At 46.6% G+C, this 12,953-nt stretch overlaps 1 protein-coding gene across 10 annotated transcripts in view; it reads right to left on the bottom strand.

Moving 5' to 3' along the window:
• Window positions 1-12,953, bottom strand: part of RASGEF1B (RasGEF domain family member 1B) — a 699,288-nt gene that overhangs the window by 403,171 nt on the left and 283,164 nt on the right. For 9 of the 10 annotated variants that reach the window (XM_084970673.1, XM_084970680.1, XM_084970675.1 and 6 more), the window contains one exon: window positions 9,483-9,530. The exons of the other annotated variant lie outside the window; for it this stretch is intronic. Coding sequence is in view for 2 of the 9 variants with exons in the window: in XM_021100305.2 (XP_020955964.1) it covers window positions 9,483-9,530 (48 nt within the window). In the remaining 7 variants the exon portion in view is untranslated. The remainder of the gene's footprint in view (window positions 1-9,482; window positions 9,531-12,953) is intronic. 10 annotated transcript variants of the gene reach the window in all.

The following is a 12,953-nucleotide window of genomic DNA, read 5'->3' as shown; positions in this document are numbered from 1 at the left end:
CCAAAAAAAACAAAAAAATAATAAAAAAACAAAAGCAAGAAAAGTGCTTAGCACCATACTTGGCATTAGGTAAGCAACTCCTAAGTGCGGGCCACATTTTGGCCTATTGGCCGTCAAGAACATTTTGTCCATCGTGGCTTTTTTTTTTTTTTTTTTTTGCCTTAATTTAGATTTATAAAAAAATGCATTAAAATTTTAAACTATTATGTTAAAGTGCTTGTGGTGATTACTAAGTTTCTTGGCACCCTCCTAGATACTCTGCCTGCCTCACTCACCTCATTCTAGATCTGAACCTGGTTGTGTCAGGTGGTTCTGGAACCATCGGTTCAGGAAGAAGCCTCCCAGAATCCCACTTTCTAGGGCCGCACCCGCAGCACATGGAGGTTCCCAGGCTAGGGGTGGAATCAGAGCTGTAGCCACCGGCCTACACCACGGCCACAGCCACGCAGGATCTGAGCCGCGTCTTCAAACTACACCCCAGCTCACGGCAGTGTCGGTTCCTTAATCCAGGGTCAAACCTGCGTCCTCATGGGTACCAGTCACACTTGTTTCCACTGGGCCCCGAGGAATCCTCATTTGCATTTTAATGTCCAGATTTCTCTTGTTACTCCTTCCGTTTGTGATTATCTTAGTTCTCTCTCCTATTTTTCCCCATCTTGGTTGTTTTAGGATTGTTATTGAGGCTGGAGGATGTTTGTGTTTTTTGCAAAATTTGCAGCTGGAATAATGTCTGGACTTGGACTAATGTCATTATGTAGGAAGCTAGTAGTCATGGGTTAGACTCCTGTCCTGAGTTTCATTTTTTTTTTTTTCATTTTCAGTGTTATTTTTATTTTATTTTTTTGTAATTCCAGATTTTTAAATTATTTTTAATGGTTATTTAATGGTTTTTAATGGTTATGCACACATTCTTTTTTCTCCTATTATCATGCTCCATCATAAGTGACTAGACATAGTTTCCAGTGCTACCCAGCAGGATCTCATTGCTAATCCAGTCCAAAGGCAACAGTTTGCATCTATGAACCCCAAACTCTCCAACCACCCCACTCCCTCCCCTCCCCCTTGGCAACCACAAGTCTGTTCCGCGAGTGCATGGTTTTCTCTTCTGTGCAAAGTTTCATTTTAAAGGAAAACTATCCTCAGCTTAAATAGAACATAGATCCACTGTCCCGCCAGCCAAGTTCCTGACAGGAAATGGAAGAGTCCTGAAATGGAATGCTCTTTTATCAAAATAAGTCTTAAATATCATAATCTATTAGAAGAAACAAAGTTTAAACCAAAGAACCTTTAAAGTAATTCACTGCTGAAGCCTAACATGCTGCTAAGAAGTTTGAATACTAATCAATTAACCCACAGCTCAGGGTTGATCATAGAAAAATAGCCACCTGAGGCTGACAACTCCTCCGGGAGAGAAGTGCCGCATCTCCTAGAATACAGGTCAAAACCTCAAATGCCTCCCAGGGCCAGGAAAGCCAGGACGGGCATGAGGCGGAGGGTGTCAGGAAGCCAACGGTGAACTGGAGGTGCCTTGCGCTGTTCAGAGGGGGCAGCAGTCCCTTAGCTACGTACAGTAGATGACTGTCCCTTAGAAACCCATACTTAGGTCCCAGGTATTGCAATTTTTCAGGACAAGCCCCAAATCCAGGCATTTATGCAAAAATAGTCATGCTTTAAAACACTGGCTCAGCATTTTTAAAAATCACTCAAATGGGCAAAACAAAACACGACGGAGCTGTGAATTTCCAACTTCTGCTAAGAGAATCACCTTGGTTAAAAGAAAGGAAGAAAAGGACACATTTTTCTTTCCTTGTGAAATTCTATCCAGAGCATTTCTGAAGCATGGAAGATTTTAATTCATGCAAATCAGAACACTTTCTTTGCTTCAGTTAACCTAAAAAGAAAAGGCCACTCAGAGGAAACGGCGGACACAAGGTCAAAGTTGACTTCAGAACAGCCTGACACAAGCGTATTCGGACCAACTTTTTTGAGCTGAAGCGCCATAAATTTTTCAGAGTTGATATTCCCTTCAGTTCAGAGAAGAAACTGCATTGCATTTGGATTGCTTCACAGAGCCTTTGCGACATTTCCCAGAAAACCCTCCCCCAGCCTCCGCTTCCCATTAGGGGCAAGCTCCTGGGCTCTCCTCGGAAAAGAGGTCATTCCGAAACACTGGGTGTGAGTCACAGGCTAGAAAAGCCCACGAGAAGACCAGCTCGAAGCGACCTACCGAAACTCAGAGAACCGCAGGGGAGGTGGGCCATGACCATACCTAATATTTAACAAGGAGACCTGCACTCGAAGGCATTATTATTTTTCCTTGGCTCCAGAAATACAAGACGGATGCTTCGAGCAATCCTGCTCAGGCTTCACCTCCCACAGGATTTGTGAATACCTTTGCTCTCTGATGAAAAGGATTCTTAAAGCCATTGGCCTACACCAGCCTTGAAGCTGACTCTTTTGAGTTTGAGATGCTGGGCTCTAACCAAAACAAGCCTGAGCGTGCATTCTATCACTGGAACATCTCGGGTACTGATGAAAGTTAAGGGCAAGAGACAAGATGGACGGGGACCCCTGACCTGGGCCACAGGGGAATAAGACACAGAGGGAGGGATAAGGCTTTCGTAAGACAAGCTGCTCTCCACCAAGGAGGGGAAAAGAAAAGGGATAAGTGAAAAGTTAAATGACCCCAACACCCTCTTAACAAAAGCCATCGCATTAAAAACCCACGGTGTTCATCCCAGAGCCTCCGCCCAAGGCTCGTGTTTGCCAACTACTGTTGAATGTAACACAAGTTTAAGAGGGAAAAAGACACCTGCCAGCCAGTCCCCTGCAGCTTCTGGCAACAGAATGTGACCTACGCTGGGGAAACGCCCAGTTTGTCCTTCTGGGTCCTTTATGGTTGAAATTCAGAAATGAGATGACTCTAAAAGTATGCGTCAGTGTCTGACACACTTCGCCTTTGAGCCTTTGAACAATATTTGTCTCTAAAACTTCCTTCTTTCTGGAAAAATTAAACAGCATTTTAAAAAATATATCAAAAATATAAAAATGCTAATTCAGGTTGGTTGGTTGGTTTGTCTGGGAAAAAAAAATAAACCCGAGAGTGGGCTCTCCTAAGACCCTACTGTTGGGATCAACCTCCATCTCTTTTAAATTCATCTTGCCGGTGTGGCCACTTTTGATTTGGGCTGCATCCTCCGGAAAGCCACGGGGCATCTCTCACGACCACGCAAAGGGAACGTGGCTGCAAGAGAATACACGCCTCCACTTCAGGGAGACTCATTTCCTTCCCGTCTCCCGTCAGGACCCTCATGGGGAACTGTCACGACCAGAAAGCAGTGACTTTTAACTTCCCTTAGGCTAAATTCAGCACTCAGACCCTCACAGTGATGGGAAAGGCCCAAGTGACTCTTTCTGATGCCAGTAAGAACTGCACGAGCAGACAGAATTTAACCCGCGGGTGCCATAAACTCAGCTCAGGGCGTCTTCCTCGTCACTGGCCCAGATCTAGCTGCTGCACTGAACACGTCTCTGTTGCAGGGGGTTTCTCTCCTTCCTTACCCTCCTCCAAGCAGGGCACGGGTCATTTCTGGGGACGCCGGAGGCTCCACGCAGCAGATACCCCGCCAAGAACAGAAAGGCGCACACAGGAAAACACGCGCATTGGAGCAGACCCTTGAGGACAGGGGAGCAACGGCTCAGAGTCATTCGTGAGAAGAAAAGGATAAAGAAAAACTGACACAGCATTCGGACTCCTTGGCATTTATCCAAATGAGTCAAAAACTTAGGTCCATGCAAAAACGCCTACATGGATGTTTATAGCAGCTTTATTCAGAATTGCCAAAGATTGGAAGCAATCGAGTTTTTCCCATTCAATAGGTGAACAGGCAAACAAGCTGTGGTCCCTCCAGACCATGGAATATTGCTCAGTGCTAAAAAGAAATGCGCTATGGAGCCATGAAAAGGCAGAGGCGCATTAAATCACTAGGTGAACGGAGCCGATCTGAAAAGGCTCTATATCTATTATTCCAACTGCATGACTTTCTGGAAAAGGTAAAACAATGGAGACTAAAAAGACCGGTGGCTGAAGGAGGTTGCGGGTGGAGACCTGAACAGGCAAAGCACAGAGGGCTTTCAGAGCAGTGAGATGCTTCTTCATGAAACTACAACGGCCACATGTCATCCAGGTGTCAAAACGCATAGAATGAACAACACCAAGAGTGAGCCCGAATGTCAGCCATGGACCTCGAGTGATAACGAGCATCAGTGTAGGTTCAAGATCGTAACAAGGCACCACTGTGGTGCTCGAGGCTGGGAGTGGGGGAGGCTGTTCCTGGGGCAGGGGGTGTGGGGCGGGGGGAGTTGAATGAGGGAATCAGGAGGGCAGAGGAACACTGCCGACGGGGCGTACAAACAGACCTAGAAAACGGAAATCAACCACAGCAAATGCTCAAGAGCAGCAGGAAAGCCTAACAGCTACTCCTCCAGGGACCTGAGACGAACGCCGGCCTCCACTGCCGTGCATGGCAGGGACTGCCCAGTGTAAACGGCAGAAGGTGTTTTTTCAGTGTACTTGCCAACATTTAGGAAGCTCTCAGACACGGGGTGCCAGGGAGAAGGGGTGGAGGAAAGGTGCTAATACGAACCAAACACAATTCGTGTGTGGAGGGGAGCTCAGGGCGCCTCCTCGGCAAAGGGGACGTTATGCTCATTAACACGGGGAGTGGGGGTGGGAGGAAGGGATGTGACCAGGGGCTGAAGAGGCGAGGGCGGGCGGCCGTGCTCCCGGCTGCAGCATCGCCTCCCCGCCGCCCAGACCCGTTTGTGACCCGAGGTCATCCAGCCAGTGAAAGCTCCCTTCTGAGTCAACCTTGGGCAAACGATGCGATTTCGGAGCAAGGATAAGATCTTTCTACCAACCAAAAATTGTTCCCCGCTTGCTAATGCCAGAAAGTCTGCCCCTTCAGCTCGATGTTATTAGCTCTGTCACCTATTAAAATGGAAATACCGGGAGGTCCCGCCATGGCTCAGCGGTAACAAACCCCGACTCGCATCCATGAGGATGTGGGGTCAATCCCTGGCCTCGCTCAGTGGGTTAAGGATCCGCCCATGAGCTGCGGAGTAGGTGGCAGATGCAGCTTGGATCCCACGTTGTGGCTGTGGTGTAGGCCAGCAGCTGCAGCTCCAATCTGGCCCCTCGCCTGGGAACTTCCCTATGCTGCACATGAGGCCCTCAACAGAAACAAACAAACAAACAAACCAAATACCCTCAAGAGAGATTAGACTTTAAGTTTTATAATTCAAGTGTAACTTACTGTGAATTTTTTTTTTTTTTTTTCCAGATCTAAGAGGATGCCTTTGATAGAAGCAAGGCTACACTAAACTCAAGATCAGTGAACACCAGTGTTTGGGCAGGAGGCTGAGAATGTGATAAAACACTCTGTTAACTATAGGCTTTGGCAATTTGATTTTCTTTTTGATTAAAGTCAGAGTAGATCATTTGCTATCACCGAATGTCAGCAAAGCAACCGGGACGTTGATTGCATGTTATTTTTACCACTAATATTGTTGTTAATCTTGAAAACTAATACGTGGGGCGCAGACTTCTGCTTCTCTCAGTGTTTCCTTCCGTGTCCTTCACTGCAGCGCCGCACGGGGCAAGGGCTGCTCTGTGCCCTCCGTGTGTTCTTTTCCTCTGACCCCCTTGAACTGAGGGGGTAAGCACAGGCTTTGGTCCTGAGCCCTACAAAATAGACCTTAATATAACTGAGCCTCCTTCATGTTCGCTAGAACTTCTAGAAAGGTCAACAAGACCTAACATGACCTTGAATACATGGCTGCGACCGTGGGATTTTCCCATGAGCATCCTGAATACCACTCCTGCCACGCTAGTCTCCAAGGCCAGCTTAAAGTTCTGGCCAATGCACATACATAAAGCCCTTCCCTAGGTTCCCTTCGGGATACTGAGGTATGAGGCACTTTTAAGCAAAATGAAAATAAACATGAAGGGGAAATAAAGCATAAAAACAGCCCGACTTATACAGAAGGGGCTCTGGATTCCACCAGTCAGCTACTCCCAGGGCTCTAGGGCCCTGCCGGTCCAGGCTCTTTCCCCATCTAGAACACTCTAGAGCAAAAGGGCCCACACAGCATCACAGCGCACGGCCCGAGCCCTTAACGCTCGTGCCCTGAGAGGGATGACAAACATCTCAGGACCCACCATAAGTGCTTTACGGACCCAAGAGCTTCCAGCGCAGCTGCCTCCCAGCCCCTCCCACTCGTGCCCACGTCCGCTCTGAGACTTGCCTCCGCCCGCCTTAAAGAATGACTTCGACGGCAACTGCCTTCCCCTCACACCTCTGCCCCTGCAATCTCCCTCCCGTACTGACGACTCCAGATTAGGCCCAGTGGGTCTTTTACCCATGTGATGGCATCATATTTGTGCAATAAGAAACACACACATGCACGCTTGCTAAGGATGAAGAAGAGTGAGGAAAACGAGCAGCTGAGTTTCTGCATCGCACTCCCCACTCGACGTGGAAGCCACAGTGTCTAGGGCAGGGTCTGTATGTCTATTTATACCCCCCCATGCCCAGTGCAGTGTCCTCTGTAATCAGGAACCAAACACGTCACTGCTGCAGTAGAGGATGGATGAAAATGAATGGATGAAGGCATTGAATGATTTCCTCAACCACTTAAGATCCAAAGTGAAAGACCAACTCAGTGCTTTGATGAGGCCCCTGAAAAATTCTGATTTTAAGGACGTCACCCATAAAGCCTCCACTGATCAGGCACCAGTATTTCATTCTCTCTGCTGTTCACTTTCCAATGTAAACACCCAACTATGCTAAGACGGAGGGATAATCAAGTCAACGAACAACTGGTTGGCGATGAGATCACCCCAAGGCAGAGAAATACTCTCAAAACTGCACACAGATTCAGTGGGGCAAAACGAACACCCTTCCACACTCAAAGCAAGGAAACTGCCATCTTTAGTAAGAGCTAGTGTTGTTAGGAGTGGACCACGTGCCAGGAGACACGAAGGGCACATCACTTATATCGTTTATTTAATCCTTAGAATAACCCCCCAAGTTAGAAATCATCGCCTTCATTTTGTAGATTTTATTTTACTTTATTTTAACTTTTTTTGGTCTTTTGTCTTTTTAGGGCTGCACACGCGGCCTATGGAAGTTCCCAGGCTAGGGGTCGAATCAGAGCTGTAGCCCAGCCTCCACCACAGCCACAGCCACGCCAGATCCAAGCCACATCTGTGACCTACACCACAGCTTACGGCAATGCTGCATCCTTAACCCACTGATCGAGGCCAGGGATTGAACGCGCGACCACATGGTTCCTAGTCGGATTGGTTTCCGCTGCGCCACAATGGGAACTCCCGCATTTTGCAGATTTTAAACGTAAGCTTTAGGGAAGTGTTTTTGCCCACCGTCACTTGTTCAAGAAGTTAAGAGCAGGAACTTTGGAGCCAGGCTGTCTAGGTTTAAATTCTGACCTGCCTCTTGCTGGATGGGTGTCTTGGTCCATGCGGGCTGCTAAACAAAAATACCACAGACTGGGTGGCTGAGAAACAACAGGACCTTGCTTGTCACAGTGCTGGAGGCTGGAAGCCCCAGATCCGGAAACCGGCATGGTCGGGTGAGGGGTGCAGACGTGTCGCCGTGCGCCCCCGAAGGGCGCATTAATCCCAAAGGCCCCACCTCCCAAGACCAGCGCCTCTGGACGCCGCGCTTTGAATGCGGAGGGAGGACGCGAAGGCTCAGTTCACCCTGGGCCGCCCGGCGCGACCACCTGCGCCTCCGTTTCCTCTTCCGCGACACGGAGCTGGTGCGGGCACCCGCCTCTCATCCCCGGGCCCCCTCCCCGCAACCAGCCGGACCCCGCGAAGCGCGCCCGCTCCCTCGGCGGGCTTCTCGTCGGCTCCGCCGGTGGGGGGCGCTGGAGGCGCAGGAGGCTGCTCGCTCCGGCCCCGCCCGCGGAGCCGCCGACCCCGCCGGGCCGGTGCCGCGGGGCCAGCCTCCGGGAGCGCGGCCGGCCCCTTCCCCGCAGAGGCTGCGTTTCAGCGCCGCGCGGCCCCGACTCCGTCCCGCGTCCCTCCGCCCTGGGGTGGCGGCTGCGTCCTGGAATTGCCCCCTCGCCCTTGCCTCGGGTTCGCCTGTCCCTCTTCCCGCTTCCTCGCCGACCGCTTTCCCACCAGCGAACGGGCCTTCCTATCGGACGCCCTCTGCCCAAATTCCTGCAGTGACCGCACCCTCGGGACAGACCCCGAGGGACACGCGAACCCCTCCTGGGAGTATCCAGGCAGCTGGTCCCTGTAAAGGGCTCCTGAGGGACGCTGGAGCCCAGCGCCTGCTGTGTCAGTGCCCGCCGTGCCCTTCTGGAAAGGGCCCAAGCTCCCGGTCTGTCCATCTCCTTCCCAATCGACAGGATGTTTCTAGTAAAAACAGTGCCATCTCCTCAGGCACTGGGCTTAGCGCTTCGCATGCGCCACCCCTTTTTAATCTTCTTAAACAACCTTGGGGGTTTTTTCTCGAACAACCACCATCAAGAATGGCTTTCTGAATTCAGGCAGCCTCTATCCGGAGCCGCCAAGGCAAGTACTTCAAACAGTGCAAACATCCACACTAGACGAGTAAGTCTTCTGGCACAAACGTCTCCAACTTCTAATAAACCCATTTACATCATGGCCTGCGTGTCTCCAGCAGGGACCATAATATAAACATAATGTGTGTGTCTAAGGATTAAAATTTTGGAATTTCAAATTTTCTATAGTTTTATACATCTAAAATACCTAGGAAATACTGTGGATTTTTAAAAATTAATAGGTGCCTATTTTGTGCTAGGCACTGGGATATAAGAGCTTTTACATATACTATCTCATTTTGTCTTTCAAATACACTACATTAGGCAGTGCAGGCATCTTCATACAAATATGTCCAAGGTCACAGAGCTTGTAAAGTGACAGAATCAGGAACTGAAACCAATTCTTTCTGAATCACAGAGCTCATGATTGAGCCAATTCGCCACAGGTCAAAGGTGAGGGTCATTCTCCACAGCAGATGCTGAGAGAATGAAGTTCAGTAAAAAAAAAATATATATATATATATGTGTATATGTATATGAATGGAGACAGGAACAAGGGCTGAAAAAATAAAAGGGCTGAGACTGAGAGAAACCTCCTGACTTGGCTTTCAGAATTGTTTGTAAGCCGCAGGACATTCTGAGGTTCTATCACTGGGTTTCTAGATTCTCTCTCATTCTATTTCATCTCAAGGATCTCTCCCTAATTTCAGTTTTGTTATTACAGAGGCAACATAAATGAAAATAACAAACACTTTGTTTCTGGGTGTATCATTGCCTTCCAAAGACATGTCATTCTTTTTCGGAAAAAAAAAATATATAAGTAAAGCACTTACCAAAATAATAATTTTTTTAAAGGAACAAGGCAGAGGAGAAAAAAAACATACCTTTTGCTTGGTGCTTGATTTCAGGCCAACTCGGGAGTGACTTTTGGACTAGAGGAAAAATGAGAAAGAAATTTATGAAGACTACAGTATCATATTAGAACGTATTCAGAAGTCATTTCTTCTAGAAGGTGTAAATTTTCAGTTACAATCATTTTCCCCAATCTCCCTTCACAGCCTCTACAAATCTCATAGAAGCAGAGCATAGACTCCGTGTTGAGTTTCACATACTGAAGGGAAGACGAGGCCCGGAGCTGAGACGGCAAAGATGCACCTACTCTTTGCCAAGGCCTTGCTCGCATTTACTGACGCAGCGTCTTTCTTAGAGGACACCAGCAGAAACTGAAAACTGCAACACGTTAGGAAACATTTCCAACTGTCATTAGGCAGAGGGCAAAGGGAGAAAATGAATAAAAGAAGAGGTAAGGAAGAAAGAGAAAAGAAAAAAAATGCTCTATAAATTGGAAAAATGGGAAAACAGGCAAAATGAAGGAAAGGCAAAATATCCAAGTGCATTTTGTTGTTGTTGTTGTTGTTGTTGTATTTTCAGGGCTGTACCAGCGGCACATGGAGGTTCCCAGGCTAGGGGTCAAATCGGAGCTGTAGCTGCCAGCCTACACCACAGCCACTGCAATGCCAGATCCAAGGCGCGTCTGTGACCTACACCACAGCTCACAGCAATGCTGGATCCTTAACCCACTGATGGAGGCCAGGGATTGAACCCACATCCTCGTGGATACTAGTTGGGTTCATTACTGCTGAGCCACGATGGGACGGGACCTCCCCGAGTGCATTTCAATATGGCAGATTTTAATCACAGTATGGCAGATTTTAACATAGCAGATTTTAAATGCCAATTTAAATGCATTTTCAGTAGATGGAAACAAAGCTCTCAAAAATATTACTTCTTAAAGAGGGCTTTTTATTTTCCAGCCTGTTCATGATTATCTAGTCTTACTTGGAATTAGGAAAGATAAAAGGAGCATTAATTAAGAATACTTTGGCATAGAATACCATTATGATTCTTCTCCCAATGAGAAAAAAAAAGCAAAATCAAGCTTACTATGTTTGGCATTCAAACAGTGAATACATTTGGCATCAAGTGCCCCATGAATCAACATTAACTCTAAACCCATTACTAAAATGTAGCAAGATAAAGACTCTCCAAGTCTGTAGTCCTCGAGCTGTTGGATCCCAGGATTCCTCTACACTCTTAAACAATACTGGGCCCCAACGAGCTTTTGTTTATGTGGGTCACATCCATTGATATTCACTGTCTTAGCAGTTGGAAATGAGAATATTTAAAAATGCGTATTTATCAATTCATTTAAAATAGCAATAAGAAACCCACTCCATGTTAAATAACATATTTTATGTCCTTTATGTATATTCCTAAAAAGAAAAAACTATTAAGAAGATACTCTGTAATAACCTATAATAGAAAAGGATCCAAAAAAGAATATATGCACATATGTAAAATAGTCACTTTGCTATACACCAGAAACTAACACAACACTGGAAATACACTATAATTCAATTTTTAAAAAAGAAAAAATTAGTACAAAGAAGGTATGTTTTCATATTTTTGAAAATCTCTGATGCTCAGCATAAATACAAAACATCCTCACATCTGCGTCTGCGTTTAATCTGTTTTGATATGAACGGTTTGATATGACATGATATGGAGTAAATGAGGAAGCCAGCCTCATTCAGATATATAATTGGAAAAGGAAAAAGTATTTGTAAAAATCCTTCAGATAATTGCGACTATTCTTCTCCAATAATAGGCCAAAACTTGGCAATTGGTAGTTGCTTAAAGGTTAATTAATATGTAAGATCTAAATTACATCAATGTGGAGTTCCCGTCACGGTCAGCAGTAATCAGCAGTAACAAACCCAACTAGGATCCATGAGGACTCGGGGTCCATCCCTGGCCTCGCTCAGTGGGTTAAGGATCCAGTGTTGCCGTGAGCTGTGGTGTAGGTCGCAGACACGGCTCAGATCTGGTGTTGCTGTGGCTGTGGGGTAGGCCAGCAGCTACAGCTCTGATTCAATCCCTAGTCTGGGAACTTCCATATGCTGCAGGTGCGGCCGTAAAGAAGCAAAAATAAATAAGTTATCCCGGTGGACTTTTTATCCTGCGACATAAAACCTGTTGGTCTTTCTTGCCCTTTGAATACATCCTTTATGCACACACAGTTTTGAAGCGGCTCGCATTGGTCATCTGGAAAACAGCAGTTCAGTGAGCTGTGCGAGTTTCCCAACTACCGACACATTTCATCACTTAATACATTCAAAAAAAATTGCTCATCACCAGAAAAGATCTTCAACTCTTGGTAAGCTCTCAAGTTCACAGTAACAAATACAAGTTTTCCAAAATTCTACTTTTCATTTTGCAAGCTTGAGTTTTTTTCATGGGCAACCACTACTGCCAGTTGCTTTTCTTGAAGGGACAGGCTCACCTCACTCATTTCTGCAAACATGTCTACCAGCAGCATGAGTCTGAATAACCAGCGTTCACCTCCCACTTATCCTTTGAAGTTAAAATGTTGTTTCATGAAAACAGAGGCTAATGTGGCTCGCCATTCAATCACAGAAGTGTTTCTCTTCAAACAGCCACCGAATGTTTATATAGAGTAGGAGTGCTTAATGAATACTACCCTTTGTCACGTCAAAATACTGAAAGATGATACGAAAATTTCAAGGTTAAAATTTAATAAACTTAGTAATTTTTCCTACTTCATCAGGGCATCTTTAAGTGACGCTGGTGTTTTATTTCCTGCAATACAAATGCACGGGGGTGAAATTATAATGACTACTAGTACAGCTTGCTGCTGTCACCTTAATCCATACTAAAGCACCAACAGTTTTCGCCTCCACTGCTCCTGCACAATCAGTGCAAGATGTTACGTAGTAAAAATAAATAAATACAATTTTAAAAAGCAAAGGCCATCTTCTTAATGTAAATTATGAAGAGAGTGTGGGCTTCTCCGATTCCCTTTGAGAACTGCTGCTTTTAGTCATTCAAAGTAACTAGACATTCAAAGAACTGGAGCTTAGGAAGAAGAAAGCCGATGAAAAGCAAGCTGCCACTGTCCCTGCCTCCTTCCTGCTGCCTTAGAAGAAGGACAAAGAGATCAACCCAGAGACACTTCCTTCGGTTTGGGGCTGAATTGTTTTCCCCCCAAATTAAAATGTTGAGCTCCTCTCTCCTGATACCTTGGAATGAGACCATATTGGGAGACAGGCTCCGTAAAGAGGTGACCAAGGTAAAACGAGGTTCTCTGGATAAGCCTCTTCCAATACGACAGGTGCCTTGAGAGAGGAAGAGATTGAGACACAGACGCCACGCAGGCACCGACGGAAACCAAGTGCCGACGAAGAAAACGCCGCCTGCGAGCCAAAGAAGGAGAGCTCGGCCGACACCAATTCTGCTGACGGACCTTGGTCTGGAGTTTTAGCCTCCGGATCTGG

The sequence above is a fragment of the Sus scrofa genome, chromosome 8 (genome assembly GCF_054392235.1).
Source record: "Sus scrofa isolate SSC_HxYL_T2T_F1_AM1 chromosome 8, Sscrofa_HxYL_maternal_Yorkshire_Landrace_v2.0, whole genome shotgun sequence".
In the NCBI taxonomy this organism is placed as follows: Eukaryota; Metazoa; Chordata; class Mammalia; order Artiodactyla; family Suidae; genus Sus; species Sus scrofa.
The sequence above is the reverse complement of the archived record's forward strand: the minus strand, read 5'-3'. Positions and strand labels throughout refer to the sequence as shown.